The following is a 25645-nucleotide window of genomic DNA, read 5'->3' on the forward strand; positions in this document are numbered from 1 at the left end:
TTTAAAATATAGCATGTATTTGCTATAGCTAGTACAGTTCCTTCCATATAGTATCTACTTTATTATTGAAACACCATACACCTCTATCATCCGATCACCTAAACTATATAGTTCTTACATTAATATTAAAACACCAGACACCTACCTCATTCGATCACCTAAAACTAAATAGTTCTTACGTTAATATTGAAACACCAGACAACTACCTCATCTGATCATGTAAGTCTGTTAAGACATTAAAGACGAAAATTCTTTTATCGCTACAATTATAACCCACGGGTCATCATCATATTTCAGGCCTAATCACTCACACACCTAACGGAGAGTAATTAACAATTTTGAAGTCCTCGATAATTAACGTAATCATTTGTCCCCACCAACACACATTCCGCAAAAGCCTTATATTTTCATCAATGATAACTCAACGTTGACTCGTCACGCACTGAAAATTGTATGTTAATTTTACAAATGTATCTAATCAGCCCGTCTTCCAGTTCATCTGCATATTTAATTATGTTCATTCATGTTCTAATTTATTCCGACGTAACTCCGGGTTTTTTTAATGCATGGATGGACACATCAAATCAACATACGGGTTGCAGTTTTACACGTTTGAACGGCTGAGAATAGCTTAAACACACATGTGCATGGAGCTTGAAATGGCCAAACAAAATGGCGATTTAAAACAACCCATGGTTCGGGGTCATCTAAATCCGCAATTAAGATCCTAAGTTGGGTTTTGATCCTTGGAACCTAGGGGCTTAACGTCGCCATTACGGTGATCTGCTCATGTTTACGTGATGGTGGCAGAGGCGTCTGTCTCGGCCAGGGATCATGGGGGTGTGGGGGAATCAGGAATATACAGCCTGCACAGGGTAAAGCCTTGGGGGTGATGAGGGCAGACATTTTCAGAGCGATTAAGCTTACCCCGGGAGCAGGGAAGGCGATTGTCTACATTTGTAAAAGTGAACATGTGAGATAATGTTATGATTAATTTGTTTATTGCACTAATTGCTTATAACACTATCCTTTCTTATGCCGCGGTCACAGAAACAGATGAACTCTACTTCACTTGCCCCGTGAACCGCCAGGTTCGAAAAGGAACTTTACTCACTTACTTTTACTAATTGCTAATATAATAGGGGTCGCCGTGGTCGGGTCGATAAAGCTCATGGTTCGAGTCCCGAGCTCGAACTCCCGGCGGATGGAGACAGCAACCCATCTATGAGAGACAACTCCTTTTTTTGGACAAAGGCCACGGAAGCAAATCCATAAAGTAAAGCAGACGGAAGGGGTAAAGAGCTTACATTGCGTATAACAAGTTGACACGTAATACTTAATTGTGGTGAAGGAAATCGTATCCAACATTACAATTAAAAATGAAGAAGCAGAAGCTTACAAAATGTGTTAGTTTTTATTGAGCTTAAAATTATTCTAAATGTACATTCTTTAAAAAGTGTGTAGAAAATTATTCCAGTTTGTAGGCCTATAAGTTAAACAAAAGGAGAATTGCTTTCTTCACCATCAGATACGATTTTTTTTCCTCGTATCCCAGTGTCTACACAAAGACGTCCTGCAGTCTCTAGACTGAACCGAGATCAGAACTCATACTTCGGTCTAGTGATTATTAAAAAAGTAAACGAATGATTACAATTTATAAGATAGGATACGCTAAGAAATTATCGAATTTGAAATCTGTAATTCTAATTACAATATTGAGTCTCCAATATTGTAATTCATGGCGAGGCGAAATTTTGGCCGCCTGAACGTCCATTATTGGCCACTAGACCGTTCATATTTGGCTACCTTCGTTCAATATTGGCCACTTGACCGTCTAGTATTGGCCACCAGACCATCCAATATTGTCACTTGACAGCTTAGTATTGGCCACTTGACCATCTAGTATTGGCCATTGACAGTCTAGTATTAGCCACTTGATAGTCTAGTATTGGCCACCAGACCATCCAATATTGTCACTTGACAGTTTAGTATTGGCCACTTGACCATCTAGTTTTGGCCACTTGACCGTCCAGTATTGGCCACTTGACCGTCTAGTATTGGCCACTATACAGTCTAGTATTGGCCACTTGACCGTCTAGTATTGGCCACCTGACCGTCCACTATTGGCCACTTGACCGTCCAGTATTGGCCACTTGACCGTCCAGTATTGGCCACTTGACAGTCTAGTATTGGCCACTTGACAGTCTAGTATTGGCCACTTGACATTCTAGTATTGGCCACTTGACCGTCTAGTATTGGCCGCCTGACCGTCCACTATTGGCCACTTGACTGTCTAGTATTGGCCACTTGACCGTCCAATATTGGCCATTGACCCTCCAGTATTGGCCACCTGACCGTCTAGTATTGGCCACTTGACCGTCCAGTATTGGCCATTGACCCTCCAGTATTGGCCACCTGACCGTCTAGTATTGGCCACTTGACCGTCCAGTATTGGCCATTGACCCTCCAGTATTGGCCACTTGACCGTCCAGTATTGGCCACTTGACCCTCCAGTATTGGTCACTTGACCGTCTAGTATTGGCCACTTGACCGTCCAATATTGGCCGCTATAAACTCATCGATCACGACCTGTCAGCCGACCCCAATCGATGCCAGATCATCCTAAACGTCCAGCACGGGCTGAGCCCCTCGCTCTAGCCTCGGATAACTGCAGGAGGAACTAGGCACCAAACACAGCCACGTCTGGAATTGTGAAGATCTATTTGTCTGAACTTGCTGGAACCTCTTTAGTTTTGATACAATTCCCTGTAGAATAACTTAAGTTGTTGTTTCCTCAAGTCCCTTATTCTCTGTTATACATTGTATACATTGTAAACATTGTATGTATTGTATATATTGTATACATTGTATACATTGTATACATTGTATACATTGTATACATTGTATACATTGTATACATTGTATACATTGTATACATTGTATACATTGTATATATTGTATACATTGTATACATTGTATACATTGATCACACCTCGTGCTCATTAACTCCATTAAGATAGTCAATGTTGTAGACTTACATACAAATGGTCAATGCTGTAGAACTTACACCCAGATGGTCAATATTATGGAATCAAGTTGTCAGTAATGAAGGGTCATTGTCCTGGCCTGTATACCAAAGCGTCATGAAAACGTATATGTATGTAATCCTTTCCACCATACGCATACGCCTCCACTATTATATTACCACATACGCCTACAGTTCTAGACACCCACCCACTTCAATATCGATGTCCATCAGTTCCCCGAGACTCATTCTACGTTCTTTTAGTCAATATTTTTATTTGGCGATCAGACTTTTATTACCGCCCTTGGCAACTCTATTACCGCCCCTGACCAGTCTATAGATGTGCTACTGGACTTCCGCTGTCTAGCGGTGTAATGCCATTATTCCAGTGATATAATAACGACGGGCCACTATCGAGGTATCAACATTGGCTGATTTTATGGCTTTCTTTGGTCATGATAGTCCATCCAATTTGGTAGTAATTATGTTACTTGCCATTCCAGACCGCAAGTATAGGCTAAATAGACCTATATATATATATATATATATATATATATATATATATATATATATATATATATATATATATATATATATATGTATGTATAATATGTTTGTGAGTGTATGAGTTGTTGTATTATTGTATGTGTTCATTCGTGTTATAATATATTTAACCTTATGTACATGATCAATATTAAATAATTTTAGTGTGAAGCCTACGATAGAGGATACCACAAGTTTAGTACAGATGTATAATATTAGTAAACTTGGAATGCTGAATTACTGAAGAGCACAAAAAGTAATGTTTACATTATTTCGTTTTACACTGTTACAGTTCTGCGGGACTAGTTGGTGAAATATCTTTATTTCCTAACAATAGAACATTGGGAATTTAGCTAAGTTTACATGTACATTAAAACTAACATATAGTATACAGTTGCGCCGCATTTAACCTTTAGACTGGGTTTTGACAATCCTTGAGTTTCTTGAGTCTGTTTATTAGCGAACCTCAACACCATAATTTTGTGGTTGAATCGCTCAAAGAAATGCGTTTATTCTCAGTTATCTCCCATCAGTAATGCAACTAACGAGCATCAGATCAACATTCTGCAACAGAAACGTGTTGAGTACGTGCTCTTGTCACTCACTTCTATCGTTATGTTTGTAAAGACATAGATCTAGTTCTGTTCGTCCTAGATCTGTGTAGCTTTGTAAATCTCAGTCAGGTTTGACTTTCTCTCAGTCATGTATGTGCATTGATCGTGTAAGTCATTTTTTACTTTGTTCGTCTCAGTCATGTATGACTTTGTACATCTTAGTCATCTATGCGTGCCAGACAGATATGACTGTACATCTTAATCATCTATGACTTTGTACATCTCAGTCATCTATGACTTTGTCCGTCTCAGTCAAGTATGACTTTGTATGTCTCGGTCATGTATGACATGCCTGAAGTCGCCAGCGAGTAGCACGTATTTGTTTGTGTGTCGAATTGTCTGTGACCTCTGTAGCCTTGATGTGGGAGGGTGGGGGGGAGGGGAATGGAGACGGTGTGAACTCACAACACCTAGAAATTTTTCCCCAAACGTAACACGGGGGGGGGAGGGGGGGGGGGGAAGGTAATAGTGATGGTCAGATACGAGGATACAGATCAGGGGCGGAACTACAGTGCCGCCAGACCCCGCAATGCGGGGGGGTGCCCACGCCATTTAGGGGCCCATAGCCAACCATAATACATTTTTATGGTTAGAAAAAAATAATTTTCTTGCATTCTTGAGTTGATGATATAACTATAAGCTTTTGTAAATAATAAACAGATCTACTACAGTGTTTCTTCCAGACTTTTTTCTCCGGGGGGGGGGGGGGGGCACTTAAAATTTTCGGGGGGGGGGGGCGGTAGACTTTCTTCGGGGGAGCGGACACTGTTAAAAGTATATATTTTCTATATAAATAATATAAATTTCATTTCGTTCGGGGGGGGGGGGGGGGCTGTAGAATTTTTTCGGGCTTCGCCCCCCCCCCCCGAAGAGATGCCTGGAAGAAACTCTGATCTACTACAGTAGTGATGTTATACAGCAGCTAACGCATGCTGTTGCGTAAAAAAAAAAATATGCCTTAGCTGTAGTGTGAAAGATAGGCAAATGTTCAAAACACTTCCAAGACTTATTTCCCTTTTATAAATAGTTAAATAGGGGTGCTCATAAGCTCCTTTTGATATATTTGTACTAAACAAATTAAAAAGCAATTACTTCTCTTAATTATTATTTTAAAAAAATATACTAAAGAATGACATAGCATAAAAAGGAAAAAGGTTAAAACAAATAATATAAATAAACGTTCAAAACACTTCCAAGACTTATTTCCCTTTTTAAAATAGTTAAATAGGGGTGCTCATAAGCTCCTTTTGATATATTTGTACTAAACAAATTAAAAAGCAATTACTTCTCTTAATTATTATTTTTTAAAAATATACCAAAGAATGACATAGCATAAAAAGGAAATATGTTTAAAACAAATAATATAAATAAAAAAAACATTAAAATAAATATAACACGATAAACCATTACACATACAAAGCTTTCACGTTTTATATTCTTTTGACCGGCTAAACAGCAGGGTGTAGGCAAACATGTTGAATAAACTAGTTCTAAAACTGAATTTTTTAAATTCAAAACAAAATAATGCACTCACACATGACATGTGGAATTTATTTAAATTGAAAAAAATAAGAAATTTGTTTTCAAAACCAGATCAGGCCAGAAATGAGTATCCAATGTTTGTATTATGTGTGTATATATATATATATATATATATATATATATATATATATATATATATATATATATATATATATATATATATATATATATAGGGGTCCAGAAAATTTATTTGCGGGGTGGCCCTTTTTTTCTAGTTCCGCCACTGATACAGATACATGAGTTACTAGAACATGAGGGAGAATCAGCTGCTGTCACGTGGTCTGACTTCGTAGTTCGATCCCCCGGGGTGGGGGAGGGGGGTAGCTTAGACTTGTACAGCTGTTTACAGGAAGGGACACATATTTTAAGCTCGGGGATCGCCCGCCTACACCGTTTGTGTTAAACAAAACTAGAGATAAAAAAATGTTTTCGTCCTGATGCATCTCCAAGTAGGCAAGTAACCAGGACAGCCTTGTGATACATTGTTTTTGTAGATTGGTTATGTGGTTATGTGGTTATGTGGTTATGTGGTTATGTGGTTCTGTGGTTCTGTGGTTATGTGGTTATGTGGTTCTGTGGTTATGTGGTTATGTGGTTATGTGGCTATTTGGTTATTTGGTTATGTGGTTATGTGGTTATGTGGTTATGTGGTTATGTTTTTATGTGATTATGTGATTATGTGGTTATGTGGTTAGTGTATGTGCACGAAACTGACGAATGTCTTGCAACAGTTTTAGGGGGGGGGGGAAATCCTGTTAACAGGAATTTTCAAAATGTTGAAAATCTCAATACATCACTTAAATATCTAGATTCTAGACTAAAGTACTTTTTTAACGAAACATCTTTAGTTAATGAAAAGTTTAGTGAAAACGAAAATAAACTATGACAGACAAGTGAGATATATTGTACTATTTATAACCTGTATACCCTATCAGTTTACCTTGCAGTGAAAATTCAATTTACACATTGAAATAATGTCATGACTGTCGCCAGTGTGTCTATACAGCTAGATATATGCCCTATAAAATGTCGCTAACTCTGGTTATTTAAAATAAAGCAAGATTTGCCTCACAACTTTTCTGTCAATAGAATATTACATTGATTTTAATATTGGCGTTGGAGGGATTCGCCGGGGTGTCAAATTATACACGGTAGGGGGTAGAGTTACCGCAACGGGAACCGGTCTACAATTAATGATTGCGCCCCCCTGTTCACGCCCGCGCCCCCAAATGTTGGGCCGGTCACCAGGGGTCAGACGCATTAATCCCAGGGATGACGAGGGCGGCGCCGCAGGGGGGTCGGGCTTACGTGCCGTCTCTGCAGGTTCCGGTGGGATGTGTATTCGTATACCGACCCACCGACAGCTGATGATTATGTGGAGACAGTGATTGAGCTGGTTTATTAAATAACGCAAGTAATTACTGTATATGAAGACGATAGGGTTACGTCATTTCCGCCTCCTCTTAACGAGAAAACAGATTTGGTATTTTTAGAGAATCTATTCATTTATTGTTCTCTACAACTCAAATTGTGTTCTATCCATTTATTGTTCTACACAACCCAAATTGTGGTCTATCCATTTATTGTTCTACACAACCCAAATTGTGGTCTATTCATTTATTGTTCTACACAACCCAAATTGTGGTCTATTCATTTATTGTTCTACACAACCCAAATTGTGGTCTATTCATTTATTGTTTTATACAACCCAAATTGTGGTCTATCCATTTATTGTTCTACACAACCCAAATTGTGGTCTATTCATTTATTGTTCTACACAACCCAAATTGTGGTCTATTCATTTATTGTTCTCTACAACCCTAATTATGGTCTATTCATTTATTGTTCTACACAACCCAAATTGTGGTCTATTCATTTATTGTTCTACACAACCCAAATTGTGGTCTATTCATTTATTGTTCTCTACAACCCTAATTATGGTCTATTCATTTATTGTTCTACACAACCCTAATTATGGTCTATTCATTTATTGTTCTACACAACCCAAATTGTGGTCTATTCATTTATTGTTTTATACAACCCAAATTGTGGTCTATCCATTTATTGTTCTACACAACCCAAATTGTGGTCTATTCATTTATTGTTCTACACAACCCAAATTGTGGTCTATTCATTTATTGTTCTCTACAACCCTAATTATGGTCTATTCATTTACTGTTCTACACAACCCAAATTGTGGTCTATTCATTTATTGTTCTACACAACCCAAATTGTGGTCTATTCATTTATTGTTCTCTACAACCCTAATTATGGTCTATTCATTTATTGTTCTACACAACCCTAATTGTGGTCTATTCATTTATTGTTCTACACAACCCAAATTGTGGTCTATTCATTTATTGTTCTACACAACCCAAATTGTTGTCTATTCATTTATTGTTCTACACAACCCAAATTGTGGTCTATTCATTTATTGTTCTACACAACCCAAATTGTGGTCTATTCATTTATTGTTCTACACAACCCAAATTGTGGTCTATTCATTTATTGTTCTACACAACCCAAATTGTGGTCTATTCATTTATTGTTCTACACAACCCAAATTGTGGTCTATTCATTTATTGTTTTATACAACCCAAATTGTGGTCTATCCATTTATTGTTCTACACAACCCAAATTGTGGTCTATTCATTTATTGTTCTACACAACCCAAATAGTGGTCTATTCATTTATTGTTCTCTACAACCCTAATTATGGTCTATTCATTTATTGTTCTACACAACCCAAATTGTGGTCTATTCATTTATTGTTCTACACAACCCAAATTGTGGTCTATTCATTTATTGTTCTCTACAACCCTAATTATGGTCTATTCATTTATTGTTCTACACAACCCTAATTATGGTCTATTCATTTATTGTTCTACACAACCCAAATTGTGGTCTATTCATTTATTGTTTTATACAACCCAAATTGTGGTCTATCCATTTATTGTTCTACACAACCCAAATTGTGGTCTATTCATTTATTGTTCTACACAACCCAAATTGTGGTCTATTCATTTATTGTTCTCTACAACCCTAATTATGGTCTATTCATTTACTGTTCTACACAACCCAAATTGTGGTCTATTCATTTATTGTTCTACACAACCCAAATTGTGGTCTATTCATTTATTGTTCTCTACAACCCTAATTATGGTCTATTCATTTATTGTTCTACACAACCCTAATTGTGGTCTATTCATTTATTGTTCTACACAACCCAAATTGTGGTCTATTCATTTATTGTTCTACACAACCCAAATTGTTGTCTATTCATTTATTGTTCTACACAACCCAAATTGTGGTCTATTCATTTATTGTTCTACACAACCCAAATTGTGGTCTATTCATTTATTGTTCTACACAACCCAAATTGTGGTCTATTCATTTATTGTTCTACACAACCCAAATTGTTGTCTATTCATTTATTGTTCTACACAACCCAAATTGTAGTCTATTCATTTATTGTTCTACACAACCCAAATTGTGGTCTATTCATTTATTGTTCTACACAACCCAGATTGTGGTCTATTCATTTATTGTTCTACACAACCCAAATTGTGGTCTATTCATTTATTGTTCTACACAACCCAAATTGTGGTCTATTCATTTATTTTTCTATACAACCCAAATTGTGGTCTATTCATTTATTGTTCTACACAACCCAAATTGTGGTCTATTCATTTATTTTTCTATACAACCCAAATTGTGGTCTATTCATTTATTGTTCTACACAACCCAAATTGTGGTCTATTCATTTATTGTTCTACACAACCCAAATTGTGGTCTATCCATTTATTTTTCTATACAACCCAAATTATGGTCTATTCATTTATTTTTCTATACAACCCAAAGTGTGGTCTATCCATTTATTGTTCTACACAACCCAAATTGTGGTCTATTCATTTATTGTTCTCTACAACCCAAATTGTGGTCTATCCATTTATTGTTCTACACAACCCAAATTGTGGTCTATTCATTTATTGTTCTCTACAACCCAAATTGTGGTTTATTCATTTATTGTTCTACACAACCCAGATTGTGGTCTATTCATTTATTGTTCTACACAACCCAGATTGTGGTCTATTCATTTATTGTTCTACACAACCAAAATTGTGGTGCACATTACCCACAGCAAAACAAGCAATTTAAAGTTGTATATTTATCAAAAGCTTCATCAAAAATTAGATTTAGGGTTAGGGTTATGGTTAGGGTTAGGGTTAGGGTTAGGGTTAGGGGTAGGGGTAGGGGTAGGGTTAGGGTTAGGGTTAGGGTTAGGGTTAAGGTTAGGGTTACTTTTAAATTAGTCTGAAATGAATACTTCATATCTGATTTTTATCCCAATGGATGTAGATTTTTCCAAGTAAAAAGATCATATGTTGATTTTGAAAGCCATATTTATGCATTTAAAGAAGCGGGTTTACCTCGGGACGATTGCTTGCTGCGGATGAATATCTCCTTACACATTAAAATTATAACTAGCTGGTAGCTAATTAGAACAAAAAGTTTTTAAATCTGACAAGTAATTATTTCAAAATTTTTTCAATAACATGTGGTTGTATAAAATAAAATAGGCCTACTACGACAGATAAACATGGTAGATCATCATTTGGCCACCAAATAACAAGGTCGGCTGGATATTTTTTCACCTTCAGAGTTCATGGTCTTTAAAACGTTAAACTATTTATAAACCAGAATCCTTTATACACCATTAACTACACAATCATCACTTCAATATATTTTTAATAAATACAAAATGGTGTTTTAATTAATGAAACTAAGAAATCCGGATTTATGTTTAAATAATTTTTTATCAGCTTTGGCACGTATTTTTGTTATGCATGCAATACGTCATGGAATACTTAGACGAAAGTTGATAAAAAAAATTATTTTAATTGACATATGCCACGTTAGGCGCCAGAACCGTGGCTCAAAAACCTGGTTACACCCGCTCCTTGTGGGGGATCTGTAGCAGACTCCAGCCTAGGTTTGTAGGGGAGGTAATCACAAAAGTTGTGTCGTAATCACTCACCGTGTGGGTGAGGTAATCACCCACCATGTGAGGTAATTACTGACCTTGTGTGGTAATCACTCACCTTATGTGATAATCATTCATTGTGCGGGTGAGGTAATCACTAACCTTGTGAGTGGGGTAATCATTCACTGTGTGGGTGAGGTAATTACTCACCGTGTGGGTGAGGTAATCACTCACCATGTGAGGCAATCACTCACCTTATGGGTAAAGCAATCACTCACTTTGGGAGTGAAGAAATCTCTCACCTTAAGTGGCAATCGTTCACCGTGTGGGTGAGGGAATCACTCAATATTTGGGTGAGTCAGTCACTCACCTTACCACTCACCTCCCGATAAAAAAAAAGTGATAGAACCATTGAACCGTGAACCTGTTTGCCGGTTGTCTTAGTTCATCGGAGACCGGGACAGAGTTTTTTCTGCTTTAATCTTCACCTGATTTATACTCCGCAGAAAAGTTTGACAATAGAATAATAAATAATTAAACAAATTGGTTTTCTTTAGATTGTTTGGTTTTACTTTTATAAGTCAGTTTAAAAGCGATGATCCACTCGGTGTAAACTAAGGTTGCAATTTCTATCTCTGGTGGGTTTTGTTGTGAAATGTGCAACTCAATTTTAGACCCACTACAAATCTTTCTTTCTAGATTTCCACGAAACATGACAACGCATATGTAACTATATTTCAATGCTTATAAAATATAATTAATTATCTAAAATTAATTTTAGATCTATATATTAAACAACTAAAGGGGAGATCAATCAATTAAGTCGGTGTTCACTCAGAATGTTTACAAATCTATTAGTAGACGAAACTAGCTACTAAGGGGAGACAACTGAAGTGCTGGTGAGGAGTCGTTTAATTAAGCATATTAACCACCTTAAGTCTACAGGACATAAAGCAATTGTTTTAGCAATGAAGTACTTGGAAAGAATTTTTTTTTTACCATAACAGTTTTTAAAACTTAAATATCAACGTATATTAAATACAAAAAAATATTAAATATAACAAGCAAAAATATTATAATGGTAAGCATTTAAATGCACTAAAAGGTCATGGATTTTAAACCGAAAAGTCCTGAGTTCGAATCACCGGGCAGATGAGGCTCAATAAATGGGGAAAGCAACTTCTCTAGGGGAGAAAACTCCAAAATTAAACAATATTTATTTAAATATATAAATGCATTATATAAACGCATACGGACAGACACAATGACTTTCCTTAAGTATTAGCAAGTCGATTTCATCCCCCCCCCCCCCACCCCCTCCCCACCACTTTGAGTGTTTTACACCTCCTCTGCGCTCCTCTACAACCAGTTAAGCATATCGATTCCAGATCTAGACAAGCCCCCAGTCCGCAGCAGACGAGGATGATGGGTAAACCACAGAACCGCGCTGCAACCCAAAAATAAAACCGTCAGAGTGCCGGGTACCGCGGGATGTTTTCATCGCTCTTAACGAGCCCGGCATCACCTTTGATGTTACCGCCGACCTGCTGAACTCACACTCGCGCACAAGTTTTGGCCCTCCTTCCCTCGGTTTTAATTGCAAGGTGGCGCTGTGGATCTTGGTGCTAAGAATGTGTGAAGACATCAATTTTTTTATTTTTATTTTTTTTTATTTTTTTTTTTTTAAGTGTGACAAGGTGGGTAAGAAGCAGTAATAAAAAAATTCGTTAAAAACAAAAATTTAAAAATTTTTTTTTTTTAATTTTGTGGTTTGAGAAAGTTAAATGAGAAGAGAGTGTTGGTCTGATTAAGACGTGGAACATTTTTAACGAGGTTTTTTTTTTTTTCGTTTGTTTGAAAGTTGATTACCTACACACGAGAAGGTGGAATACCAGGGGAGAGAACTGGAGTTTAGTTTAGAAAACTTGCTCTTAAAACATCACGAGTTCTGTTTCCTGGTGGTAATGAGAGGCAGGTATTCGCGTACGGCTGGTTTTGAAAAGAATCTTCGAGAATATTTCAGCCATTATGTTCACGTGGTTCAGATGTTAACATTGTTAAGGATTTTTCCCCGGACTTTCCCCAAAGCGTTATTTGATAACGGTTATTGTTAAATTACAAAACTATCTTTTTTTTTAATAAAAAAAAAAAAAGACTTTTCTTAATACGCTTAAAATTTTGAAACATATACATTTATGGTTTATCTAGCCAAAAACTCAAGAACTGAAACTATGCTTAGTTCATTTATTTGTTTGTGCTTTAATTTTATTTAAACTTTTTAAGTAGTTCTCAGTAAGGTTCCCTTTCAAACCTGGCGGTCTATAGGGAAAGTGAAGTAGAGTTCACTTGTTTCTGTGACCTCGGCTTATGAAGAGATAGTGTGGTCAGCACTATGCCCAGCCGCCTTTGCTTTCCCTAACGTGAGCTAGGTACCCATCAGAGTTGGGTGGACTGAGTCTACTGACTTGAACCCGGATTCGAACTCGAGACTTACGGGTTAGCAGTCCAGCTCTCTACCGCTAGACCACCCCGGTAGTTCTCAGAAGGAGCGTGAATTGCTATATATAGAGATCGATAAAATTGGCTGCTAATATCTGACATCCAACGATAACCATGTCAGTATAGACGTCATGACAGCTATTTGAGCTAAGATGTCGACCAATGCTCAGCTGTGGGATTTGGTACATTGAACCCCGCGATCTAAGTTTTAAAATAGCATACACAACATGGATCCCCCCATTTTGCAATAAAAGTTTAAAAATAGCATAGGAAACATTAACCCCTGCATTCATAGTTAAGAAATAGCTTATGGAACATTGCCCCTCCCGACCACCCCCTTCAATCAAAGTTTTAAAATAGTATAGGGAACATGGACCCCCCCCCCCTGCTATACAACATAGCAATAAATGGCTTCTGCAAGTATTGTTCACTTAATTAAACAAAAATACCGTGCCTAAAATTAGAAAGACATGGTTATTTTTTGGTCACAGGCTCTTAAATAGAACCCATTGTTAACTTAAAATTACAATGATCAATATCTTCTTTAACTGAATGAAGCAAGTTTAGGATGAGCTTATTACTATAAGATACGAATCTTTAATGGAAAAAAAAAGGAAGTTAGAAAACCTTATCACGCACACGTAAACAAGTCACCCTGTAGTTTTTATCCAATCAAAAATGTTCCATTACCACATCTAGTATAGAACCAAAGCAGTCATTAGGAAAGTGACATTGCAAGCATTAAGAGCTACATGGGTTATTTTGGTGTGCCGACTCCCCTGGGGTTGGTCTATAGCATCCACGCGTTATGACTACCCTGCATGTCCATTTAAGGGCGGCTAAATAAATTCGTCATACAAACATGGATTTTTTTTTTCTTTCATGGTGATGTTGATGCGGCATGATTTTATACAACTGAGAAGTGCAGAAACTAAAGGCGGCTAAATTCGTCATAGAAACATGGTATCTATATATATAATTCTCTTCTTGGAGACGTTAGAAAACAAGCTGTAAGCGCGCTCCCTACCACCCCACCCCTACATGGTCTGGTGAGCTGTGGTTCACGCTAAATGTTTACATTCGTCGAGCCGGGTTTAGTGATGGCTATTAGGGGCAGATAATTTAGTTTGAAACGATTTTAAACTTATGGGAGGTAACTAAGAGGAGGCTGCTTTCACGGGGGGGGGGGGTGTAGGGTAGGGGTTGGGGGAAAAGAGGGTGGGGGTAGTATCGTCCTTAACGACCTACTGATAGTGTTTTAAGCAAATATTTTCAGTGGCAGCATTGGTACTGTCGAATTCACAAATTATGAATTACTGAAAAGTAGAAAATAAAACAACTAAATAGCGGGTCGGCTCGTTTTTTTGTATTACATGATGATGTTGATGCGGCATGATTTTTATACTACTGAGAAGTGTGCAAACTTAATGGCATCTGAATTCATCATACAAACATGGAATTTTTTTTTATTTCATGATGATGTTGATGCGGCATAATTTTATACATCGGAAAAGTGCACGATCGTACGCTAGCGTGTCTGTTTGGCTGTGGTGTCTTGGGTGTGCTAGGGGTAGTGGGTGCACTAGAACGTTTGTTTACAAGCTACGTAGAAGACAAGGATCTATAAACACACTACTTTATTAGACCACATTGCCGCACATTTGCCACTAGACTCAACATTACGTTTTTGAAAGACTTTCTAAAAACGTTGGCTTGAAAAACTTTTTAATTTATTACAAAATATTTAAACATGCACACACGCAAGATGTATGTACAAAAATATTGACACACACATACGTGTAAACAAGTACTCAAACATGCACATACTGATAAAGATTTCAGGTGTGTGTATATATGCATATATATATATATATATATATATATATATATATATATATATATATATATATATATATATATACTCATATATTCAAAGTGTACACTCAATACACTAGAGTTAATAATTTTAACCATATTGCCCTATCAAAATGAATTACATATCGCTAGATTCAGTCTACCTAGAAAAATTAAAAATGTGAATAAAGCAAACATTCAAAACACGGCATATTTTTTGTAAATTTTGACATTTTGTTAAATAAAACTATTACAACTAATCCCGATACAATTACAATAACAATTATCAGACCCAGAGAAATTAAAACAAAGGTTTCATTCGTGTCCTAAACCTTGAATAGCATTTGATCTATTATTTAATAGATAGGCCTACTTTAAACAAATTAAAAAATGTAACACTATCGAACTTTGGAAACAAAATGAAACAAAGACAACTTCATAATAAGAGCTATTATTAAATAACTGGATTGTTTTGGGTAATGTTGACCACAATAACAGAAATAGATTTTGTTTCAGGTAATTTGTGCACAATAATATAGATCGATTGTTTCATATCATTTGAGTAGTATAAAACATGTCGATTCTTTCAGATCATTTGACCACTATAAATATATCGACTGTACCAGATCATTTGACCAATATAAGCATATCGATTGTACCAGATAATTTGACCACTATAAACATATCGATTGTTCCAGGTCATTTGACCACTGTAAAACATATCGATTGTACCAGATCATTTGACCACTAAAAACATATCGATTGTTCCAGGTCATTTGGCGTCGGGCCTCCGATCCGAACCCCATCACCATCGGTGCCATAACGTACATCTCTGACGACCGGTTCCGTGTGGTCAACCAGCTCCACTCGCTGGAATGGAACCTGCACATCCGGGACGTCAAGCCAGAGGACAGCGGGGTCTACGAGTGCCAGGTGTCGGCAGTCAAGCGGAACATTCGCCAGAATGTTATGCTCATGGTGGAAGGTAGGTGGATGAGTCTTGTGGTGGAGGGTGGGTAGACATGTCTTGTTGTGGAATGGGGGAGGGTAGGTCGACATGTCTTGTGGTGGAATGGGGGAGGGTAGGTCGACATGCCTTGTGGTGGAATAGGGGAGGGTAGGTCGACATGTCTTGTGGTGGAATGGGGGAGGGTAGGTCGACATGTCTTGTGGTGGAATAGGGGAGGGTAGGTCGACATGTCTTGTGGTGGAACGGAGGAGGGTAGGTCGACATGCCTTGCCTTGCGGGGGAGGATAGATCGGCATGTCTTGTGGTGGAATAGGGGAGGGTAGGTCGACATGTCTTGTGGTGGAACGGAGGAGGGTAGGTCGACATGCCTTGCCTTGCGGGGGAGGATAGGTCGGCATGTCTTGTGGTGGAATGGTGGAGGGTAGGTCGACATGCCTTGTGGTGGAGGGTAGCTCGACATGTCTTGTGGTGGAATGGGGGGGGGGTGTTCATGGGGAGTTTGTAACGAAAATATGAAGAAAGTATATCAAGATGTTTTGCTTTGAAATGATGTTTTAGTAACGATAATCTCGATAATGTACGAACGAATTACTTATGTTACCTCCCTTCCCTCCCATCTAACTTGAATATGTTGTTATATGTCATCATGGAAAATATTTCCTTCGGATGTTGGGGTTTGGGTGGTAGAGCGCTTGATTGCTAGCCTGAAGGTTTCGAGTTAGGATCTTGGATCGGACTCGAGACTACGGGATCTCGATTAGTCATCCCAGCTCTCATGGGTACCTGACTCACGTGGGGGTGGTGAAGGGGGGGGAGTGAAGGTCAATTGGCATAGTGCTGACCGCACAATACATTCATATATCGAAGTCGAAAAACATTAGAAGGTATATGAACCCTTTAGAAGGTATGCGAACCCCTTTTTAGAAGGTATGTGAACCCTTTTTAGAAGATATGTGAACCCTTTTAGAAGGTATGTAAACCCCTTTAGAAGGTATGTGAACCGCTTTAGAAGGTGTGTGAACCGCTTTAGAAGGTATTTCAACCCCTCAGCATAGTAAAATTCAAAACAATAGTGACTAAGTTTGAGCATTCTAGTTTAGAACCCTAGCTTGGCCTAGCCGTCTGTAGTTTATCGGTCGTGGCTACAAAGCGCTGTAACGTGGGCGGAATTTTATACTGTCACGTGGTAGGATATTTTATCCTCCACGGTGACTGCGCATGACACGCCGAGATAAGATAATCAGCCCATCCGGACATGCGCGCCCCCTGTCGTCTTTTACTTTTATAACCCAGTCTAGTGTTCCGTCTACGCAATATGTAAGACTGTAAGACCCCTGTAAGACGAAGGGTGTGAGGGGGGGGGGGAAGTTAAGAAGGGGGTTCTAGACACTGAAGAAGATGATTTATCCTTACGTCAAAGCTGGTTATAGAAGACGATAATAAAGTGAGACATAGGCGTGAATGCAAGCTGATTGATTGTGTATTCCTGATGATGACAAGCGTAGCCAGTCGACTTGGTTCTTTAATAACGACACAATCGAATTCTTTGCTTAAACATAAATCAAGCCTCTATCCCCTGATGAAATTATTTACGCGATTTATTTTTTTTTCCTTCGCGAATAACTATGTAATAAAGCGCGGATGAACACAAGGTAGTTAGGCTCTGGATGAGGATTTTTTTTTCTTCTACCATGGCGTAGTAACCTTTCACCTGTTATTAACGGTGGAAAAAAAAAGTCCTTGATTATAGACACCTGTGGCGAATATGTCAGCAAGGTTGGGTTAAAAGCTTGAGATGTATCTTAAAAACTACGTATAGGATCAACTAAACGGAATAAAATAAAATAAAAATATCCTTTATCAAAGTCTAATTTGGTTGATTTCAATAAGTTGCTTCATTTATTACATATTTAACCTATGAGGTTTATTTTATTAAATATGTCAGCTGTTAGCTTATAAAAATAAACCTGAGCATTTTTGTTGTTTTTATAAAAATAAGTTTTGATCCACATTACATTAGTTTAATCATACTAGTTGCTTCTTTTAAAGATTCTTTGATTAAAGAAAAATTATTTAAAGTTATCTGCTCTTTAATTTATAACTGTCGATTGCATCTCCTTGGATAACATTTACTGTGTTATATTTATTTGTTTTCTATGTAAAACCATTCCAGTAATAATGTTACCTACTTAAGGGATTAGCCTTAGGTAAATGTCCGAATAGCACCCTTAGAGAAATGTCCGAATAATAACCTTAGATACCAGAGATTCTTCCAGGTATCTCTACCGCTGCCCCGAACGAGATGGAATTTCTATTAAAAGATATACTTTTACCAGTGCCCCCCCCCCCCGGAAAAAATGTAGACCGCCCCCCCCCTCCGAAAATATCATGTGCCCCCCCCCATCCCCACGGAGAGAGAAGTCTGTTAGATATATGTCCGAAAAATAAACTTAGATTAATGTCCGAATAATAACCTTAGATAAATGTCCGAAGATTAACCTTAGAAAATTGTCCAGATGTTAGCATTTACTATGTCCGGCTTTACGCCTTATATAAATATCATAACTATACCCTTGTCAAAATGTCCAAGTCAAAAACTTTTTTGCAATCGTGTTTTCAACATACACACTTGACTTCTACAGCCTTTATCTATATATCTATTGCCAGATCAGGTACCTACGTCTGTTTATCTATATATCTTTTTCATGATCAACTACCTTCACATGTTTATCTATATATCTATTATCTCATCAGATACCTATGTCTGTTTATCTGTATATCAATCACCTGTATATCAATCACCTATATATCTATTCCCTGATCACATAACTGCATCAGTTTATATATGTATATATATATATATATATATATATATATATATATATATATATATATATATTACCTGATCCGTTGCCTACACTCTGTAAACTAGTGTAAACAAAACCACTGTGTTTTACATCTGAATGTAAATTTTAGTTCCTCATCCAGCGGTGTTATTTTTTTCTTCTCATTGTTCATTTCAGCATCACAACGGACAGGTAGCTATGGGCTGTTGTGTTTCATTGCTTGCATTGGCACTCTATGTGTAACAATGATATGACATAGCTAGAAGTAGCTAGAGTAACACAGTAGTTAACTGTACAGTCAGTCTGTGCTGCAATAACACACAAATTTTATGTTGGGGCTGATTTGTATGTGTGCATACCATAACATAAACGTTTCTTATGTATGTGCGCATATTATATTAGCTATAATAACCTATACGAATTGATAATGTATGTGCATATATGTTCTTTCAGCTATAATGCAATATTTAAGTTGCCTGTGTATGTGCACATACCATATATGCTACGATAACACTGATAAGTGACATTGTATGTGCGCATACAATATGAGCTACAATACAATATATAAGAAAAGTATGTGGACATATCATTTGAACTACAACATGTTCACTTACGTATGAGACAAGCGTAGTTTAGTATAAAGATTATCTTTATATGTGCATATTTTTAACTAAGTTGGAGAAACGCGAAGAATTTAATAAGTATATAAATACAAAATTTAATTAAAGCAATAATTAAACAAAAGATATAATTAAAAATTATAATTTAAAAACTCAACGTACAAACGTACAAGTAATCAAACAGCAAAAAGATTTTTTTTTAATATGTGATAGTTAATTTTTACATGAGTTATGAAGAGAAGAAACGTAATTGAAATTCGATTTTTGAAACGTAGTTTAATTTTTAAACACGCACACACACACAAACAAACACACACATATATATATATATATATATATATATATATATATATATATATATATATATATATATATATATATATATATATATATATATATATATATATATATATGTGTGTGTGTGTGTGTGTGTCTGTACTTGTAACAAGTGGGTGTATACGTACGTGTATCGGAATTGAAAGTTTGCCACGATCTGTACACAATCAATAATCGATCATGCATGAAACTACAAGGCTGACCACGAAGAGCCTTTACTACAAGTCTGAAGGACACAATGCATGTTTGGTTATTGTGACTCAGCCCTAGTGAGTACTGCTCTCAATCCTGGGCTTGTGTTCAAGTTTTCGATTCCCGCTAGAAAATAAAAATTTGTTCTTTCTTTATTTTTTATTAATTTATTTATACGCGAATTAATTATAATTAAACATACGATATCGTGGTAATTAAGTAAAACCAGTTACAGATTAATAAACGAAAATTTAAAACATTCATCTCACATACAAAGTACAATATTTGTTGAAAATAATACGTTTATTCTTTCAAAATTAGATCGGTTTTAAAAAAAATGTTTTAAAGTTTGAAACGTTAACCCATGTTTGATTTTGTCTTTCAGATAAGACTGACTTAAAGTCTGTTAAGCCAGGTATGCTACGTAGTTGAAATCATAAAAAGTTAATTTTGTTAAAAATGTTGTGGTGGAGATATTATTTGTATTTAGCGTCAATTTATTTTACTAAACTAATTAATTTAGTGCTAAAATTTTACTCTGAAATAGTTTAAAAGCAATCTCCTTAAAAATAACATAGAACGAATAAAACTCACTTTTTTATAATTTTTTATTGTTTACATTTTATAATCAGTTCACATGTATTTTTTTTTTAAATTATTTAAATGTTTTCTTTATGTTTGAATAAAAATCAAATATTTTGCATATATAATACTTTTTTTATGTCAATGAAGGTAATTATTGTTAGATAAAAATAATTTTGTTTAACTAAAGGAAATAAAACAATTTTTTTTCCCTCTTTCTGTTAAAATAATTAATTTTTTGTCTATGTCAATATATATTTTTTATAATTAAAAAAACAGAATTTTTTTAATTGTCAAAAGAATTGTGTCCCATTTGTTTCACTAAAATTGTGTCCCCTTTTTGTGAACAGAAATCACCATTCACGGAACGTTGTTCGTTGAACGCGGGGACACGCTGAAGCTGGTCTGTAACGCCACTGGTAGTGAGTACCCCCCAGACGCCATCGACTGGTTCAAAGATGGGGACAAGATCAAAATCGAGTGAGTACATAGCACAGGTGTCTTGTCTGTATACATGCTTATAATTCATGTTCACACTGACTATATGACTGTAGTTTGTTAAGTACGTGTTCAAACTACACTGATTATTGGATGTTTGTTAAGTACGCGTTCAAACTACACTGATTATAGGAATGTAGTTTGTTAAATATGTGTTCAAACTACACTGATTATAGGAATGTAGTTTGTTAAGTGCGTGTTCAAACTACTCTGATTATAGGAATGTAGTTTGTTAAGTACGTGTTCAAACTACACTAATTATAGGAATGTAGTTTGTTAAGTACGTGTTCAAATTACACTAATTATAGAAATGTAGTTTGTTAAGTGCGTGTTCAAACTACACTGATTATAGGAATGTAGTTTGTTAAGTGCGTGTTGAAACTACACTGATTATAGGAATGTAGTTTGTTAATTACCACCTAGGTAATAAACCACCCAGGTAATTAACCAAGATAATAAACCACCCAGATAATAAGCTGTCCATATAGTAAACCACCAAGAAGATAATCTACTAAGATAATAAACAACCAAGAAAATAATCTACCAAGACAATTAACCACCAAGATAAGAAACCACCCAGATAATAAACCACCAAGAAAATAAACCACCCATGTAATAAACCACCAAGATAATAAATCCCCAACAAGATATACCACCCAGGTAATAAACCACCAAGATGTCAAGCCACCCATTTTCATATTTGTCCCCAGAGCGGAAGCGCTAAAATGTGCACCCCACAACACCACTTTTTTAAAAAAAATGGAATATCTAACAAAAATCGTTTTGTTTACTCTTGATTTTAAATCAAGCTTTTAATAATTTAGAACGTTATATTATTTCTACAAATGTAAAAAAAAAAAAAAACTAGAAATATTATTATTTTAAATTCCTTTAAGTTTTATTTAAAATAACTATATTTTTTTTTTATATTTTCAAATATACTTTTATTGTAAGCTGTTTTTTTTAATGCTTTCATATTTTGAGCAGTCTACGCTGTCTACTAACACTACTTTTTTTTGTTGATTCCGTTTTGTGAAGTCAGACGGTGCGTATTTTCACAAAAATAGCCTTTGAACAGTAGTTAAATTATTCAATAAGAGGCTTTTCGGTACTAAATAATCGATGAAAACTCAAATGTTATCCTTGAATAATCTCTATTAACTGCAATGTAAAAACTTGCATGCGGAAGTAGCGATTTGACCTCAGAGTATGCCCGCTGGGAAAGTTCTATCTATAAGGGTCATGGCAAGTTGACACAAAATTGGAGGAAAACTTTATTTTTAAGTAAAACGTTTTGCCCTTAACGGAATGGCAAATGTATAAATTCGCTTTTGCAGCCCTCGTAGATGGTTAATTAAATTAAATCCTGCCACATGTGTAGAAAATAATGTGTAAATTAAAACGTTGATTTAACTACTTATATAGACTGTCTTAGAAATAACATCCGGCTTCTTTATAAGCTATTAGTTGACTCATTGTATGAACATTCGAACGTACGTTCATGATCTTTTATGGTTTAACGAATTATCAACAAGAGATCGTACTTAATTCATGTTTTACTGTGTCATATCATATAAACAATTGTTATAAAGTTCTACATGATCTAATGCATTATTGTTACAAACCATAGACGTAGGATTTACAAGTATCCATAAACTATGTTTTAAAATTATCCATCGTACATACTTTCAATTTCTACGTTCCATAAACCATATTTCCATCCCACAACCCTACATCCATCCTATAATCCAGCGTAAAATCTCATAAACCACATTAAATTAAAAAGTAAAATTCCAAACCTGATGGTCTATGTATAATTGAAGTAGAGTTCACCTGTTTCTGTAGCTTCGGCATATGAAGGGATCGTGTGGTGTGTACTATGACAACCGCCTTTATTTTCCATAACGTGAGTTAGGTACCAATCAGAGCTGGATGGACATATGAAGGGTCTACTGACTTGAACCCGGATTCGAACTCGTAACTTACGGGTCAGCAGTCTAGCTCATAAACCACATTGCTTTAGCTTAAAAAAGCTTTTATCTAACCCATAAATCATATTTATCCAATAACCTATATATCCATACCATAGTTCATATTTCCACCATAAAACCCGTCAGTCCATCACATAAGCCATAGATTCATCTCAAAGCTCTTTTGTCCACCCCATAATCCATCCCTGCCTTTTGTCCACCCCATAATCCATCACTGACTTTTGTCCACCCACCAGTGAACGAGTCACGCTGACCAATGACGTGTCGTACACTGACCGCACCATCAGCAGTCTGCTACTGATCAAACGGTGCCACATGGGGGACGCTGGCACTTACGTCTGTCGGACGTCTGATAACCTGGTCACCAGCGCCAAAGTCAACATTTTAAACAGTGAGTACTCAACATCATACCTTATTGGGGCATATTCATCATCATACCTTATATGGGCATACTCATCATCATACCTTATATGGTCATATTCAACATCATACCTCATATGGGCATACTTAGAGTCAGACCTTATATGGTTGAACTCATCATCATACCTTATATGGTAATATTTAACATCAGACCTTGTATGGTCATATTCAACATCAGACCCTATATTGTTATAATCAACATCATATCATATATGGTAATATTGAACAACAGACCTGATATGGTTATATTCAACATCAGACGTTATATGCTAATGTTTAACATCAGATCTTATATTGTCATGCCAAAAATAATAAATACATGATCTGTAAATATTTTTTTTTATTTAATTTACTCATTTATGAATGATGGATATTGACTAAAATAATTTACAGTATGATTTTAATTTTGTTTAATAATTTTTTAAAAACGCATTTTATTGAATTTATATAAAATATTTAAAATAGATATGTAAATAATTAAACGTATTTAAAACGCAAAAAAAAATAATTAGATTAAGTGAAAACATAAAGTAGTGGTAATGGGATTGATTTTTAAGTGTTATTCATGTGATATATAAAATGCTGTGGGCTTTTCTCTGTATAAAACAAGACCGAAAAAGATTTTATTAATTTGATGCACGCAAGAGACATCGCAGATCATCATGATTCCATAAGCTTAATCATAATCCTACCCTAATTTTTAATGTACAGACTTAATCTGTTTTCGTCTTGTGTGAAAAGAAAATACCAAAACAAGAAAATGTATGTGTTGTTGTTACTAAACCATATGTTTTATGTCTATTTTAGCTGGCACTAACAACGAAAAGAGAGGTAAGTGTATACTTAAACTAAAAATGTACAGCCTTTATATATATATATATATATATATATATATATATATATATATATATATATATATATATATATATATATATATATATATATATATATATATACTTATTAGTTTATGTAAGATATATATTTGTATCTAATTTTTTTATAAATAAATAAATATTTATATAAATAAAAATGTGTATATATATATATATATATATATATATATATATATATATATATATATATATATATATATATATATACGTGTATATATATATATATATATATATATATATATATATATATATATATATATATATATATATATATATATATATATATATATTCCGATGTTCTATTTGATGTGTAGTTTTAGTGTGTACGACCGCAAGTGATTCCATATTACTTCTGAATATTAGTTCCATTTATTCCAGAGTCGGACGATGTGACTGGCAGCTCCCACTACCGGAGCGGAAACAACGCCTCCCCGCGGATACGTCCAGTGGTTCTCACCACGTTACTATTGACGCTTTTCTCTTTGAGTCGCGGCTGTCTTTTCACGACGTGATTGTTGCTGTTTGGATAGGTCATGTGATGTGAGTGGTTCAAAGGACAAAGGTCACCGAGAGCGACAGCTACGATATGATACGGATTATAATTTCTAGACTGCTAGAAAAACCAGTGGAGAAAAATATATGCTGTTTCGCTTAACGTCGTTGGTGACGGAACTTTGTCGTTGTGTGGAACCTGGATGAAATTTGTTGTTTTTTGTTTTTTTTTTCGAAAAAAGAAAAACTTTTTTTTATCATTTTGTGAAACTGTGATTTACAATGTATGAAAGTTTTTATTTTTCTTATTTTACATGTCCACGATTTGGTGATAGGCAGGGAAAGATTTTGTTATTCAATAATAATTGGATTAAATATCACGATGACACAGAGGAGTCAAAGTCATGAGGCTTGTGGAATTGGACGCCACCCCGACGCTTTTGAACATATAAATCATGAACTTGAAGACAATGACAAAAATGTTTAGCTTTACATTTATTTTGTTCAACTTGAGAATGTTTGTAAATGATCTTGTCATCAACATCACTCGATGTTGTACCTACACTTACATCATGCTAAACATCATCTGTACATCATATGTACATGGTATACAACATCAGAACATCATTCAAATACGTTTCTCGACATCGTTGAACTTCAAGTGAGTATCTTTATGAAATCTTTCTGAATATTTTCTGAAAAAGAATCTTTCTTAAGATATCTTACGGCTAGTCACATGATTAAA

The 25645-nt window shown here is 35.6% G+C and overlaps 1 protein-coding gene across 2 annotated transcripts in view; it reads left to right on the forward strand.

The window, feature by feature from the left end:
* The window catches only part of LOC131953814 (lachesin-like), a 98375-nt gene extending 73277 nt beyond the window's left edge, over window positions 1-25098 (forward strand). The window contains exons 4-10 of one of the 2 annotated variants that reach the window (XM_059317187.1): window positions 15832-16045; window positions 19054-19068; window positions 20410-20439; window positions 20957-21086; window positions 23332-23486; window positions 24323-24346; window positions 24787-25098. In XM_059317187.1, the coding sequence (XP_059173170.1) occupies window positions 15832-16045; window positions 19054-19068; window positions 20410-20439; window positions 20957-21086; window positions 23332-23486; window positions 24323-24346; window positions 24787-24920 (702 nt within the window). In that variant the 3' untranslated portion in view covers window positions 24921-25098. The remainder of the gene's footprint in view (window positions 1-15831; window positions 16046-19053; window positions 19069-20409; window positions 20440-20956; window positions 21087-23331; window positions 23487-24322; window positions 24347-24786) is intronic. The other variant, XM_059317188.1, reaches the window with a different exon arrangement.
* Window positions 25099-25645: the final 547 nt, after the last annotated feature.

This window comes from Physella acuta, unplaced genomic scaffold (genome assembly GCF_028476545.2).
Source record: "Physella acuta isolate Inbredline_101_S28 unplaced genomic scaffold, ASM2847654v3 ptg000955l, whole genome shotgun sequence".
Taxonomy (NCBI): domain Eukaryota; kingdom Metazoa; phylum Mollusca; class Gastropoda; family Physidae; genus Physella; species Physella acuta.